The sequence below is a fragment of the Pseudophryne corroboree genome, chromosome 10, assembly GCF_028390025.1.
Source record: "Pseudophryne corroboree isolate aPseCor3 chromosome 10, aPseCor3.hap2, whole genome shotgun sequence".
NCBI lineage: Eukaryota > Metazoa > Chordata > Amphibia > Anura > Myobatrachidae > Pseudophryne > Pseudophryne corroboree.
Genome location: NC_086453.1, coordinates 40,833,214 through 40,850,205, shown reverse-complemented (window position 1 = coordinate 40,850,205; position 16,992 = coordinate 40,833,214). Strand labels below are relative to the sequence as shown.

The 16,992-nt window shown below is 46.3% G+C and overlaps 1 protein-coding gene across 2 annotated transcripts in view; it reads left to right on the top strand.

Annotated features, from left to right (window-relative positions):
* Positions 1-16,992, top strand: part of IGLON5 (IgLON family member 5) — a 550,261-nt gene that overhangs the window by 353,328 nt on the left and 179,941 nt on the right. Inside the window, exon 1 of one of the 2 annotated variants that reach the window (XM_063942318.1) lies at positions 15,651-15,992. The exons of the other annotated variant lie outside the window; for it this stretch is intronic. Coding sequence (XP_063798388.1) covers positions 15,818-15,992 — 175 coding nt within the window. The 5' untranslated portion in view covers positions 15,651-15,817. Of the gene's footprint in view, positions 1-15,650; positions 15,993-16,992 lie in introns of those variants that run through there. 2 annotated transcript variants of the gene reach the window in all.

The following is a 16,992-nucleotide window of genomic DNA, read 5'->3' as shown; positions in this document are numbered from 1 at the left end:
CTATATGACTGTGACAGCCCACTGGGTAGATGTATGGACTCCCGCCGCAAGAACAGCAGCGGCGGCACCAGTAGCAGCATCTCGCAAACGCCAACTCTTTCCTAGGCAGGCTACGCTTTGTATCACCGCTTTCCAGAATACGCACACAGCTGAAAACCTCTTACGGCAACTGAGGAAGATCATCGCGGAATGGCTTACCCCAATTGGACTCTCCTGTGGATTTGTGGCATCGGACAACGCCAGCAATATTGTGTGTGCATTAAATATGGGCAAATTCCAGCACGTCCCATGTTTTGCACATACCTTGAATTTGGTGGTGCAGAATTTTTTTAAAAACGACAGGGGCGTGCAAGAGATGCTGTCGGTGGCCAGAAGAATTGCGGGACACTTTCGGCGTACAGGCACCACGTACAGAAGACTGGAGCACCACCAAAAACTACTGAACCTGCCCTGCCATCATCTGAAGCAAGAAGTGGTAACGAGGTGGAATTCAACCCTCTATATGCTTCAGAGGTTGGAGGAGCAGCAAAAGGCCATTCAAGCCTATACAATTGAGCACGATATAGTAGGTGGAATGCACCTGTCTCAAGCGCAGTGGAGAATGATTTCAACGTTGTGCAAGGTTCTGATGCCCTTTGAACTTGCCACACGTGAAGTCAGTTCAGACACTGCCAGCCTGAGTCAGGTCATTCCCCTCATCAGGCTTTTGCAGAAGAAGCTGGAGACATTGAAGGAGGAGCTAACACGGAGCGATTCCGCTAGGCATGTGGGACTTGTGGATGGAGCCCTTAATTCGCTTAACAAGGATTCACGGGTGGTCAATCTGTTGAAATCAGAGCACTACATTTTGGCCACCGTGCTCGATCCTAGATTTAAAGCCTACCTTGGATCTCTCTTTCCGGCAGACACAAGTCTGCTGGGGTTGAAAGACCTGCTGGTGACAAAATTGTCAAGTCAAGCGGAACGCGACCTGTCAACATCTCCTCCTTCACATTCTCCCGCAACTGGGGGTGCGAGGAAAAGGCTCAGAATTCCGAGCCCACCCGCTGGCGGTGATGCAGGGCAGTCTGGAGCGACTGCTGATGCTGACATCTGGTCCGGACTGAAGGACCTGACAACGATTACGGACATGTCGTCTACTGTCACTGCATATGATTCTCTCAACATTGATAGAATGGTGGAGGATTATATGAGTGACCGCATCCAAGTAGGCACGTCACACAGTCCGTACTTATACTGGCAGGAAAAAGAGGCAATTTGGAGGCCCTTGCACAAACTGGCTTTATTCTACCTAAGTTGCCCTCCCACAAGTGTGTACTCCGAAAGAGTGTTTAGTGCCGCCGCTCACCTTGTCAGCAATCGGCGTACGAGGTTACATCCAGAAAATGTGGAGAAGATGATGTTCATTAAAATGAATTATAATCAATTCCTCCGCGGAGACATTGACCAGCAGCAATTGCCTCCACAAAGTACACAGGGAGCTGAGATGGTGGATTCCAGTGGGGACGAATTGATAATCTGTGAGGAGGGGGATGTACACGGTGATATATCGGAGGGTGATGATGAGGTGGACATCTTGCCTCTGTAGAGCCAGTTTGTGCAAGGAGAGATTAATTGCTTCTTTTTTGGGGGGGTCCAAACCAACCCGTCATATCAGTCACAGTCGTGTGGCAGACCCTGTCACTGAAATGATGGGTTGGTTAAAGTGTGCATGTCCTGTTTTGTTTATACAACATAAGGGTGGGTGGGAGGGCCCAAGGACAATTCCATCTTGCACCTCTTTTTTCTTTTCTTTTTCTTTGCATCATGTGCTGATTGGGGAGGGTTTTTTGGAAGGGACATCCTGCGTGACACTGCAGTGCCACTCCTAAATGGGCCCGGTGTTTGTGTCGGCCACTAGGGTCGCTAATCTTACTCACACAGTCAGCTACCTCATTGCGCCTCTTTTTTTCTTTGCGTCATGTGCTGTTTGGGGAGGGTTTTTTGGAAGGGACATCCTGCGTGACACTGCAGTGCCACTCCTAGATGGGCCCGGTGTTTGTGTCGGCCACTAGGGTCGCTAATCTTACTCACACAGCTACCTCATTGCGCCTCTTTTTTTCTTTGCGTCATGTGCTGTTTGGGGAGGGTTTTTTGGAAGGGACATCCTGCGTGACACTGCAGTGCCACTCCTAGATGGGCCCGGTGTTTGTGTCGGCCACTAGGGTCGCTAATCTTACTCACACAGCTACCTCATTGCGCCTCTTTTTTTCTTTGCGTCATGTGCTGTTTGGGGAGGGTTTTTTGGAAGGGCCATCCTGCGTGACACTGCAGTGCCACTCCTAGATGGGCCCGGTGTTTGTGTCGGCCACTAGGGTCGCTAATCTTACTCACACAGCTACCTCATTGCGCCTCTTTTTTTCTTTGCGTCATGTGCTGTTTGGGGAGGGTTTTTTGGAAGGGACATCCTGCGTGACACTGCAGTGCCACTCCTAGATGGGCCCGGTGTTTGTGTCGGCCACTAGGGTCGCTTATCTTACTCACACAGCGACCTCGGTGCAAATTTTAGGACTAAAAATAATATTGTGAGGTGTGAGGTATTCAGAATAGACTGAAAATGAGTGTAAATTATGGTTTTTGAGGTTAATAATACTTTGGGATCAAAATGACCCCCAAATTCTATGATTTAAGCTGTTTTTTAGTGTTTTTTGAAAAAAACACCCGAATCCAAAACACACCCGAATCCGACAAAAAAAATTCGGTGAGGTTTTGCCAAAACGCGTTCGAACCCAAAGCACGGCCGCGGAACCGAACCCAAAACCAAAACACAAAACCCGAAAAATTTCAGGCGCTCATCTCTAGTTTGAACCACTTTCCACTGTGGACTTAAAATATCTCACATGGAAGGTGTCGATGCTGTTAGCCTTGGCTTCAGCCAGGCGTGTGTCAGAATTGGCGGCTTTATCATATAAAAGCCCTTACTTGATATTTCATTCTGACAGGGCGGAATTGAGGACTCGTCCTCAATTTCTACCTAAGGTGGTTTCTGCATTTCACATGAACCAACCTATTGTGGTACCTGCGGCTACCAGGGACTTAGAGGACTCTAAGTTGCTTGACGTTGTCAGGGCCTTGAAAATATATGTTTCCAGGACGGCTGGAGTCAGAAAATCTGACTCGCTGTTTATCCTGTATGCACCCAACAAGCTGGGTGCTCCTGCTTCTAAGCAGACGATTGCTCGTTGGATTTGTAGTACAATTCAGCTTGCACATTCTGTGGCAGGATTGCCACAGCCAAAATCAGTAAAAGCCCATTCCACAAGGAAGGTGGGCTCATCTTGGGCGGCTGCCCGAGGGGTCTCGGCTTTACAACTTTGCCGAGCAGCTACTTGGTCAGGGGCAAACACGTTTGCTAAATTCTACAAATTTGATACCCTGGCTGAGGAGGACCTGGAGTTCTCTCATTCGGTGCTGCAGAGTCATCCGCACTCTCCCGCCCGTTTGGGAGCTTTGGTATAATCCCCATGGTCCTTACGGAGTCCCAGCATCCACTAGGACGTCAGAGAAAATAAGATTTTACTTACCGATAAATCTATTTCTCGTAGTCCGTAGTGGATGCTGGGCGCCCATCCCTAGTGCGGATTGTCTGCAATACTTGTATATAGTTATTGTTACAAAAATTCGGGTTATTATTGTTGTGAGCCATCTTTTCAGAGGCTCCTTTGCGTTTATCATACTGTTAACTGGGTTCAGATCACAAGTTGTACGGTGTGATTGGTGTGGCTGGTATGAGTCTTACCCGGGATTCAATATCCTTCCTTATTATGTACGCTCGTCCGGACACAGTATCCTAACTGAGGCTTGGAGGAGGGTCATAGGGGGAGGAGCCAGTGCACACCACCTGATCCTTAAGCTTTTATTTTGTGCCCTGTCTCCTGCGGAGCCGCTATATCCCCATGGTCCTTACGGAGTCCCAGCATCCACTACGGACTACGAGAAATAGATTTATTGGTAAGTAAAATCTTATTTTTTTCTTCGTTCTGGTGATCGTAATGTGATTGACAGGAAGTGGGTGTTTCTGGGCGGAAACTGGCCGTTTTATGGGTGTGTGCGAAAAAACGCTGCCGTTTCTGGGAAAACCGCGGGAGTGGCTGGAGAAACGGAGGAGTGTCTGGGCGAACGCTGGGTGTGTTTGTGACGTCAAACCAGGAACGACAAGCACTGAACTGATCGCAGATGCCGAGTAAGTCTGGAGCTACTCAGAAACTGCACAGAAATGTCTATTCGCAATTCTGCTAATCTTTCGTTCGCAATTATGATAAGCTAAGATTCACTCCCAGTAGGCGGCGGCTTAGCTTGTGCAAAGCTGCTAAAAGCAGCTTGCGAGCGAACAACTTGGAATGAGACCCATAGTTCAGAATATTGTTGTAGTCTCCATTCTCTTCACTTGTATTCTCTTCCCACCAGTGTCTGTTGCCTAGTTTCTAATGCTAATTTCCTTTGATTAGATAGCAGTCAGTCTCCCTTATTTAATTTACCGATTATAACTTCATGTCGAGTAATAAGTCATTTTATTTAGCAAGACTTTAGCTGCAGCTGGTACACAGCGTGTCACAGATTGAGGGCCTGATTCAGACCTGTGCGTTTTCGCCCAGCGGGCAACCAGGTCATAACTGTGCATGCGTATGCACGGCAATGCGCACGCACGTCGGACAACAACAACGGGCATCGCAAGTCAGCGACAGGATGGTGCGAAAATTTCATTCGTACGACGTTCACAAGGTGATTGACAGGAGGGAGCCATTTGTGGGTGGCAACTGAACATTTTCTGGGAGTGTCCGGAAAAACGCAGGCGTGCCCAAGCATTTTCAGGGAGGGTGTCTGACGTCAGCTTCAGCCCCGATCAGCCTGATGTGATCGCACTGTAGGAGTAAAGGGCCCCATACACTACTGCAACATGTCCGTCTGTCATGTCGCGGGCGATCACCCAGGCAGCCTCCCGGGGGGGCAGGATCACCCAAGATACATCGTATGCTGTCCTTTTGCACACGATGTATCCTGGGCGATCCCAGCCATGCCCCCAGGTCGGACCAGATTGAATGTGCAGCACATTCAATCTGGAGGATCCGATCCGATGCTCACGGGAACGCGCATCGGGTTGGAAACGCCTCCAAAATGCCCGATTTAATCCGATATATCGGGCCGAATGCCTGGACATTATCGTCCTAGTATATGGAGCCCTTAAGTCCTGGGCTGCACACACACTACACACACTGGATATTTGCAGCACGGCGTAAACATCGGATCGCATACTTGCACGGCGAATTCACAAACTCCCTGGAGGCGGCGACTATCTGAACGCAGGACAGCAAAATTAGTGGCCCACCAATCATGTCTGAATCACCCCCTGAGACTGCAATCCTGTATAATGGCTCCGGCGTCTTACTTCTAGCAGCCAGGCTGCACGATCACAGAATTACGCGTCGATGTTTGCCTGATGGGGGTCATTCCGAGTTGATCGCTCGCTGGCTAGTTTTAGCAGCCATGCAAACGCTATGCCGCCGCCCACTGGGGAGTGTATTTTAGCTTAGCAGAAGTGTGAACGCATGTGCAGCCGCGCTCTGCAAAAACACTTTGTGCAGTTTCAGAGTAGCTCTGGACCTACTCAGTGCTTGCGATCACTTCAGCCTATTCGTGTCCGGATTGGACGCCATACACCCGCCCAGCGAGCGCCCAGCCATGCCTACGTTTTTTCAGACACGCCTGCGTTTTTGCAAACACTCCCTGAAAACGGTCAGTTGACACCCAGTAACGCCCCTTTCCTGTCAATCTTCTTGCGGCCGCCAGTGCGAAGGAAAACTTTGCTAGAACCTGTGCACAACCACAAAGGGCTTTGTACCCGTACGTCGCGTGTGCGCATTGTGGGGCATACGCATGCTCAGAAATGCCATTTTTTGACCTGATCGCTGCGCTGCAAAAATCGGCAGCGAGCGATCAACTCAGAATGACCCTCGATATGCGCTCGATGGTTGCATCTTTGTATGCAACCAGAGGATTAGAAACTCCAATTATGGAGTCTCTACTCAACTCCTGGCGGCTGCGATACTTGCATATTTTCACACGCCCACAGCGTACACATTCGTAGCTGCGTTTGCATATATCTCGGAAGCAGGCCCTAAATTATTAGTGTGTACACTCTAAATATGATGTTCTCAAGATTATTTAGTCAGTCTAAAAAATGGTAAAATACTGGTCGGATCGTCAGTGAAATTGCTGATGTGTGGACCCTAGCTTTGCAGTATATGCTCGTTACTAAAATTATACCGTATTTGGTTATAGATTACAAGCATTAATCGGCCTTGTTATATTACATGATCGGGAAAACCATTAAGCTGCTTCACGTGTAATAATTTGCCACGCGTGTTTCATCTCTACAGCTGTGTGATTGATGATTGCTTTAAAAAAAGATTCATTTTTTTTTTACTTTGCCAAAGGGTCCGTTGTTAGTTGTTCGTTAATTTACTGCCATTAATTTACCAATATTTAAAATGTGACTCTGTCAGTAAGAGCAGGTAGAGGTCAGTCAATACTTGTCCTTTTATAAATGCATAGACAATAGCTTATCTAATACTGAGATGTGTCTGTACAAAGGGGGTCATTCCGAGTTGATCGCTCGCTAGCAGTTTTTGGCAGCCGTGCAAACGCATAGTCACCGCCCACGGGGGAGTGTATTTTCGCTTTGCAGGAGTGCGAACGCCTGCGGAGCTGTGCGCCTGCAAACACATTTTGTGCAAAACAAGACCAGCCCTGTAGTTACTTATCCTGTGCGATGATTGCTGCGACGAGTGACACGATAATGACGTCAGATACCTGCCCAACAAATGCCCAGCCACGCCTGCATTTTCCCAAACACTCCCAGAAAACGCTCAGTTGACACCCATAAACGCCCTCTTCCTGTCAATCTCTCCTGCATTCGGCTGTGTGATTGGAATCGTCGCTAGAACCAGTGCAAAACCACAATGGACTTCGTACCCGAACAACGGCAGCTAGCGATCAACTCGGAATGACCCCCCAAGTGCTGGACTCACGGTGTCAATGGTGGCTCATTCACACTTGGGAATCCAGGAATTGTGGCTCCTTCACACTTAGGAATCCAGGAATTGTGACTGATTCATACTTGGGATCCTGGAATGGTGGATCATTGACACTTGAGATCCTGGAATGGTGGATCATTGTCACTTGGGATCACAGAATGGTGGCTCATTGGCACTTGGGATCCCAGAATGGTGGCTCATTGACACTTTGGATCCTGGAATAGTGGATCATTGATACTTGATACCTGGGATCTCCAAATGGTGGTTCATTGACACTTTGTATCTCGGAATGGTGGCACACTGATGCTAGTGATCCCAAAATGGTGATATATTGACACTAGGAATCAGAAGGGTGGTAAACTGACATTTGGGATCCTGGAATGGTGGCTCATTGATACTTGGGATCCCAGAATGGTGGGTCATTGACACTTGAGATCTCAAAATGGGAACATACTGACACTAGGGTTCTCAGAATGGTGGCTCATTGACACATAGCATAAGAGAAGTTTGAGCATCACTTTTCAAAGGCATGACTCCACTGGCCTGCCACACTCCACTCCTGAGGGATATAGCTGGCGATATCAGAACTAAAACTCTGATCAAAATGCCACCATGTATGTAATTCTGATATGCAGTTGAGTGTAAGCATTGAGTGTAAGAATTGATCCTGGGCCACCAATCCAAGGCACCCCTGCAAGCGTCCTGAGGCACCCCAGGCAATATATGGCTTCTAGTTGTTGAGACACAGGTTCTGGTCTGGTATAACATAGCTTAAGGGGTATTTTTTGGTGTACAATCACACCACCACCCTTCCGCCCCTTACAAAAAGAAAGACCTTTGCATGTCAGGGCATACTGGTACTGATAATACTCATACCTAGTGAACCACAAGATTCCTACAAGAAATGGGAGCCCTGAAGGGTGGATATTATGCATTTTGGGTGCAATGCGGCTTTGTATATTTTGGTCGACATTCATCATGTGGAAATAAAAAAAATGATATCCTGATGACTTTCGACAGGTCCTGCAGCGCATACAGTAGTAAATATAACTAACCACTAATCTCTAACTCTCCCCCTATGTCTAACCCTACCATCCCCTGTCATAGCCTAACACTCCGTCCTGGTGCCTAACCCTAACCCTCCACTGCAGGTCCGTGCACAATATTGCCATTTCACATGATGACATTTCACATGTTGACGCTGTGAACATGACGACCTTCTGCAGATGCCAACATGGTCAACGTCAACATTACCTCAATGTCAACATCACAATCGTTGACTTTGTGGTGTCAACATTGGCAATTTCGACTATGACTGGATCCTCTCTAATTTCTAGGGTCATCTTGGTGCTTCCAATTCCCCTCTTCAGGGTGGACTGAGGCTCATTCAAAGTTGTAAAGGAACAGATTACCTGGCCGACACAAAAAGAAAAAAAAGAAAAAAACATTTGTTGATGTTTTTTCCAAAACGTTTATATTGGCAATCATGCTGCGAGTGAAATAATAATCCGGGTGTCGACGTCTGGGGCTTCTGCCTGATTAGTTTTCTATGGGGATAGTTTTCTCAGCTGGGAACTGTTGGGAAATTTCTGATAGATGTTGCTGTATGTGGGCATTGAAAGCATCTCTCTGTTGCATTGAAAGCTCATTTAAGGTCTTAAAATATCAGGCATAGCATTTGTATAGGGCGCTGGTGTTGATGCATTGATGAGTATTACAACCTGCTATACTGTATTAGCAGCAGGTCCCCGGGGACTCGGGAAAGGCTTCGTCCTCAGCCCTCAGCTTCTAATAAAAGATAGCGAATGCTGAATATGATTTGAAAGTTAATGCAGGAGACACTCTCTGCTGAAGGATGAATATTCCTGTATATAAAATAACAGAGAACCTTGAAACGTCAAGTCAATGGAGTGACAGTAGACGTAAACAGGATTGGGGTCATGGAAACTGTTCTTCCTTTGTTAATGAATTAATTGGTTCATTTGTTTATTAATTTATCACAGATGTAAAAAAAACAGTATATCTATCAATATATATATATATATATATATATATACATATACAGTATATCGATAGATAGATAGATAGATAGATAGATAGATAGATAGATAGATAGATAGATAGATAGATAGATAGATACCGCTCAATGCTGGATTGTAGCCATTCAGACTATATTGCTGAAATAGGTGGATTTTGATTGTTAAAGAATTTCTCTAAAATCCTTGATGCCCCGTTACGTATCAGTAATTGGATATTCATTGCTTGACAGGCGTTGAAGGTTTGAAGCCCTTTACCAAAAAGGCCATAAAGGCAACTAAGGAAAACTTTCAAATAAAAGCTCATAGAAACCAAGTGTGGGACTTAATGGATATCCCTTCCAAATGAGAATATAGAGATGAACCCCTGAGGAAGTCTCAGAGGAGATGAAACGCGTAGGGTACCTATGTTCTAAACCTACTCGGTAATAACATCACTATGAATTCTGTACTTCTGTGAAGGGTGACTATCCACATCCAGAAGTGGAACCTTGTGAATTGATTTAACCATACAGAATTGTATCAGCACCGCACCAATCAATTTTATTGTAATCAATTGTACTATGGTGGTCATTCCGAGTTGTTCGCTCGTTGCCGTTTTTCGCAACGCAGCGATTAGGTGGAAAATGCGCATGCGCATGGTACGCAGCGCGCATGCGTTAAGTAATTTAACACAAAACTTGAGATTTACACAAGCTCGAGCGACGTTTTTTCAACACTCCAGTGATCGTAGTGTGATTGACAGGAAGTGGGTGTTTCTGGGCGGCAACTCGCCGTTTTCAGGGAGTGTGCTAAAAAACGCAGGCGTGCCAGGTAAAAACGCAGGAGTGGCTGGAGAAACGGGGGAGTGGCTGGCCGAATGCAGGGCGTGTTTGTGACGTCAAACCAGGAACTAAACGGACTGAGCTGATCGCAATCTAGGAGTAGGTCTGGAGCTACTCAGAAACTGCAAAGAATTATTTAGTAGCTGTTCTGCTAATCTTTCGTTCGCAATTCTGCTAAGCTAAGATACACTCCCAGAGGGCGGCGGCCTAGCGTGTGCAATGCTGTTAAAAGCAGCTAGCGAGCGAACAACTCGGAATAACCCCCTATGTTTTTCTAAAAGTGTCAACAGATTTCTTATGTATTTTAAATTTTTATATATATATATATATATATATATATATATACAGCTTTTGCCAATTTAAATAATTTTAAGCAAGCGCCCTTATATATATATATATATATATATATATATATATATATAAAAGCAGTTATTCCTATGTGCCATAAGCGGATGGTACTTGGTGAGCACTAGATCGTGTGGCCACTCTCTGTTGCGCTACATTTCCTGCTAGTTAATAATCTTCTTCCCATCTGTAATATAACTGTATAACACAGAACGCGGCTAATGTGATTGTTTTGCAGCATTCCCATTAATAATATTGCTATTAAGCCTTGTATGATGATCAGTACAATATACCGCTAGTACAAGAGCAATGAATACATTAACATCCCTCGCTGCAGTAGGTAAGAGGGGTGCTGCTTTTACCCATATAGCTTTTATCCATATACAATCACTGCCTCGGTGTGGAAAGATGAATGTGATGATTGAAAGTCACGTAACAATACAGAGGAAACCCCTGTATCAGTCCTGCGCACGGCTAAATGCGGAGGTCTCCACTCTACAAGCTGACAATACAACGCAATACAGGGGGCAGGTGGCGTCATTTCAATTACCAGACTCAGGCACTCTCGTTCCGTACAGTATCTTACCCTCTGATATAATCACAAGGTCACTATTTCCATCTCAATCCTCTTTACATACACGCTGCATCCAAGCTGCTGTCAGTCACCCTATCTCCCGCTCGCCGTCCTATAGCCATTAAGTGTGCAGGCCGAAGCCTTATTCCATTCGTGCTGGGGTTTTTTTTTTTTTCATCTCTCAATCATTGTTTAGTTGACTGCTTTGTTATGCTCTCGGCGGCTCAAGCCTCAGTTCTAGTCATCCCTGTATCTCTGTACAATTTAACTCGGCGACCTCATTAACCGTCTCTGCTTTGTGCATCGGATCCACGATCCCAGCATTTTATCTGATTTTACAGATTGGGCGACCTTGATGGGTGAATACTTCTTATTTAAAGAGAAGCCGTCACTTATACACCGTGTGTGCTGAACCAGTATTCCTGAGAAGGCAGCTTATCAATTATGTGCCTCATACATGTCACTAGTCCAGGGCTGGCTCTACCACTACGCAGCTTTAGGCAGCTGCCTCTGGTGCCAGGATATGGGGGGGCAGCCTTGAGTCTGCTTATCACAAAATGGAGGATAACTGAGCTTAGCACACATGGTTTAGCACAGATTGAATCAAATTGACTGAAGTGCTAATTAAGTCACCTGTGACCAAGCATAGGTAAACTAGAAACCTGAGACTTTGGGGTGCCTTGAGGACCGCGTTTGAGAATCTCTGCACTAGTGTATACACTACAGGTAAGGTACAGTACATGGCTGAGAATTTGTTTAGTATTATGATAGCAGCAGTATGATCATAATGCAGTTAAAGATACTCCACCTTAGTTAAGCCATCAATGAGGCAGAGTGGGGGTTTGAGAGATCAGTGGAGGACCTGACGGTATAAAGCCTGGTTATATAGTCAGTCCCCACCATGTCCCTTGCCCACATGGGACTGCAGGACTGGAAACAGAACGTCCATTTTTTTTTCTGCCAGATTATTTACGAATCAGCTAGTGCGTTGGGAGCTGCCAGCGGGATGTTAGTAACAGGCCCCTTTTATCTTCCCTCCAAATATAGAACATGCAGCAGTCTAGCGGATGAGGAGTACATCCAAGGTGCTGAAGTATACTAGCAGCTAGACTGGAGTTCCTGCCGTGTGCTAGCCAGCAAGATCTGGAAAGTGCCAGTGTAGTAGAACGATGTTTATGTACGTACTTAGGTACAGTGTGACTACAGTGTTGTACGTGTTTTGTTGTCAATAAAGTTGTTTTTTTTAAAGTTATTGAGAAATGGAACCTAGAGACTGACAGTTGACTAAAGGCCCGTACACACTGGTCGATATATCGGCCGTTCTCTTGAACGGCCGATACATCGCGGGACCGCCGGCCAGTGTGTACGGGCGGTACGTCTGTGAACTCCGTCGTTCACAGACGTATCGCGTCGGCTGCGCAGCACAGCCGACGGCCAATATATCTAACGATATATTGGCGCGTCGCTGTGTGTGTACGGGGCGGTCGTCCGACCGCCCGTACACATGCTGCGGCGGCCGGCGGAGATTGACAGGTGAACTGGGCGGGCGCCCAGTTCATGACGTCAGTCCCCCGACGGATCGGGCAGTGTGTATGCACAGCACACTGCCCGATCCGTACATAGATATATCTGCAGATCAATTGATCTGCAGATATATCTACTAGTGTGTACCCACCTTAAGCCAATTGTTGATGCAGTTTAAGAGGCAGTTTGTAAGTTCTGCTCCTTGGGGGTTAATGTAATCGGTTTGACTAGGCCACTCTGAGATGACTGGATAGAGGAAGTTCAAAAAGATCAAACAGCCCAAAGTGCCATCTCCCTGAGCCTAGCTGGTGATCAAACAGTGCTCCTATGGGAAGAATCTCCGCAATATACAGCCGTTACTCAGAGAGCGCCCCTTAGAAATGGTTATGGAGTGGGCATTTAGAAGCATTGCAACTCTGTTGTCTCTCATCCATCTATGAAAGGATTATGACCACATTTGATGCTTGATAAGCTCAAATGCCAAAGGCAGGCTGCCACAGACACAAGCCATGACATTGCGCTTAGAGTCGAATCGGCTTTAAACACACAAGATTGGGTTAAGAACACGTAAATGTTTTATATGCAAGAAGAACATGGTCACCTAAAAGTCATCTGCTGAATTTGGGATGCAAGAGTGAGTCAGCAAAGTGATCAGCTAAAGGCCAACACTGCTATAAAGCTATGATAGTGCAGGTGCGGAGGAGGCTTCCTATAGCACCGGTGAGGATGGCTCTGTGACAAACGATGCAATGCATCGGCATCAGTGTGGGTCAAGTTACCCCGTTGCCACCTTCATCAAAGGGCACACTGCCCAATGTTGTATCTGCAGTTTATTTTAGTTCCTAGATTCCTCAGAAACTCCCCAGATAACCGTTGTGTGTACTCAGTTGTTTCTCCGTTGCCCTGAATTTACCGTGAGTCTACCTACATTTGCTTTGTGTCTTCTGCATCTGTATTTGTTACTAGGCAAAGCATTACGTTTATGTCTACCTTGCCTGGAATGGGCTGCATCTCCTTCCTAATGTCCCATCATTCCCAAATGCCATTAAACAAACTCCGTGGAGCAAGTCCAAACAAAAGAGATGGATAAGAACATAGTTACATATGGTCACATCATCTTGTTCAGTATTGGCCCTTTCTCAGCATGGGAGAACGGTTGGGTTTAAAAGGGCTGGACCTAGTAGAGGATGAAGAATGTTGCTGTGGTATCCTGAGGAAGGAGACCATGGTCTGTGGCACCGCCTGGCTGGAGTTACAGGAGTTTTTGCATTAGTGAGTTAGGAGCTTTGGTCCTGCCCAGCTGACTTTGTATGTTTTAGAGCAGTGTAGACCCTGCTGGATGGATTGAATGTCAAGCTCCGAGTGGTGATGCCTGGGGATACAGTTCCTACTTGACCAAGTATTAGGAAGGTACACAGTTGGCTTAGTGGCAGCCATGAAAAGACAAAACTAGTGTGTGGAATAGGCTCTGCTTCCAGCGGTGGGACTTCCAAAACTCGGTAAACTCATGGGCTGAGCTGCTGCCAGCTGTTTAGGATTGCTGGCTCGTCATGAGGGTAATAATGGCAGTACTTCCAAATCGGGATGAGACTACAAATGACTGAACCACTGTTGATTACTGATTCGTGGAACTACAGATGGAGCCATCTTTATCTTGGCATTTAATAGAATTAATTGAGCCAGGGCAGTCAGACTTAATCCCCTGCTGTATTGTTCTCTCTGTATTGTATTGCATCTGAGAACAATGGATGAAAGGCTTATGCTGATAAACCATGGTGTGCCTAGGCACAGCAGAGAAGCTAAGATAAATGTGGCTCCATCTATAAGTTTTCCTTACTGGGCATTGGCGCAAAAACATCAAAACAATCACATGCATGTATGGACTCCGGAGCCACTGATCATCTGACTAACGGCAAAGGCTTCTTCTCTCACCTTAACCAAAATGAAGAGTTACCATATCTACCTGACCTCAGAAGGCGCAGTGGAAGGTAACATTCACTGGCTGGTCAACACTACACTGACTATAAAGATAGTATACCAGTAACTAATTTATTATATATACCTAGGGGCTGATGTACAAAGCCTCAGAAAGGGATCAAGTGGAGAGAGATAAAGTACCAACCAATCAGCTTCTAACTGTCATTTTCAAACACAGCCTGTAACACGACAGTAAGGAGCTGATTGGCTAGTACTTTATCTTTCTCCAAAGCTCACCCCTAGTCTTTGAAGCAGGGGTGGGGAACCTCAGGCCCGAGGGCCGTATATGGCCTGCAGAGTCACTTGATCTGGCCCGGCCAGGCTCACCTAGCCGGGCGCCCGCTGAGATTTTGTTACTAGTGGCGCCTGGCTTCTTACCCTCAGTTGCAGCCGGAGGCAGGAGCTCACTCCTGAGCTCCAGCTTCCAGCTCTGGCAGTATGCGTGTGCTACTGTGCGGTGTTATGGGAGAGATGTCATGACTTCTCTCCCATAGTTCTGAGGAGTGAGTGGCCAGGCGGAGGGCAGCGGTCCAGAAACAGGAGCGGGGCTGGTGAGTATTGTGGGGTTTTTTTCTTTTAATGTGGGTGTGTAAGCGGCACTACTAGGGGCATATCTAATGGGGCATAACAACTGACTGGGGGCATATCTAATGGGGCATAACAACTGACTGGGGGCATATCTAATGGGGCATAACAAGTGACGGGGCATATCTAATGGGGCATAACAAGTGAATGGGGGCATACTTACTTTGGGCATATCTACTGGGGTATAACAACTGACTGGGGGTATATCTACTAAGGGCATAACTACTGACTGGGGGCATAACTACTGACTCGGGGCATAACTACTGACTGGGGGCATATCTACTGGGGCATAACTACTGACTGGGGGCATATCTACTGGGGCATAACTACTGACTGGGGGCATATCTACTGGGGCATAACTACTGGTGGCATATCTACTGGGGGCAGGCTCATTTTTAAGTTGATAATTTTTGTATGGTCCCCGAAGGATTTTATAAATATCCAAATGGCCCTTGGTAGAAAAAAGGTTCCCCACCCCTGCTTTAAAGGAACCTGTTGTCAGTGAAGAAATTAATAAGACAAAACAATGACATAACCAAGGGACAATGGGGAGACTTTCACTCTTGCAGAAGGAACAATCACTGGTTAATTGTAGCAGCTGAAGTATAAAGCAGCAGCCAACACCGCCAAGCATGACTGGCAAATGAACTGCACCCATACGTGGGACTGACATCTAGGTTAGAGGAACCCTACAGCAATGAGCAAGCTAGCTAAAGAACAGCTCACTAACAGTATCAGGATTGATCAGTGCAGCCAGATGATGAAATGCTTTTAGCTGCTTGAAAGGGAAAATGTCAAGGAAATCTTTAAAAAAAAGAAAAACAAAAGCTGTATCAGAGCTGGGAAGCCTCTGGACCTGATACACAGACACGTGGGCCGATGAACATTCAGATCCCGGAAAAGAAGAAGACGAAGCATTTTCTCAAGTTTATCTCTGATCGGTCTACATGCTTCACAGTGAAGATGACGTACTGGAGAAATTCAAAGGGTATCAAGTTGACAACAAGTTTGGCAGTATACCAAAGATACTGGATTGTAACTGCATATACCAGTGGTAAGACACAAGCCCTTTTGAAAATGTAAAATTGTGTTCTAGACTGCAGTACCGTCTAAATATAATGTTACGGCAGAGACAAAGAACCGTACTGTTTGTTACAGCAGGTGAAGCATGCTCTTTGTCACGGACACATATTGTGGTGAAGCATTCACGACATCCTTTTAACTCCTAGTAAAAGTTCTAGGGAGAATGCAACATAAGCAGCAGAAAAGAAAGAAATCTGAGCTGCAACAGATATTTGGAAGCAATGCCTATGCACATGTTCCAAAAGAAAAGTGTACCAAATGGGAAGTTCATGCAAAGGACAGCTTTCTGTTAGGCTACAACTGAAATCACATAGATTTCTGCACCAAGGGGGTCATTCCGAGTTGATCGCACGCTGCAACTTTTTGCAGCCCGTGCGATCAACTAGACGCCGCCTATGGGGGAGTGTATTTTTGCATAGCAAGGCTGCGATCGCTTGTGCAGCCCTGCTATGCAAAAAAAGTTTTGTGTAGAACAAGACCAAGGTAAGAGTTACTTACCCCGTGCGATGAATCCAGCTTTGCAGGTCCCGGAATTGACGTCAGACATCCGCCCTCCAAACGCCTGGACACACCTGCGTTCGCCGCACCACTCCCAGAAAACGGTCAGTTGCCACCCACATACGCCCTCTTCCTGTCAATCTCCTTGCGATCGGCTGTGCAAATGGATTCTTTGTTAAATCCATCGCTCAGCAATGTTCCGTTTTGTAGCCGTACGACGCGCCTGGGCATTGCGGTGCATGCGCAGTAGTAACCTGTTCGCTGCGCTGCAAAAAACAGCAGCGAGCGATCAACTCGGAATGACCCCCCAAGGCACCAACAAGATAATTGATAGATTGGCTGCTATCAAATTACATAATATGTTAAAAAGAGATCAGCTGCAGCCATCCGCTCAATCAGAAAAATCACAAGCAAAGTGATATTGAATTTAAATCTTAATTCTCATTTCATGTAAGACTTCTGAGAAATGTATT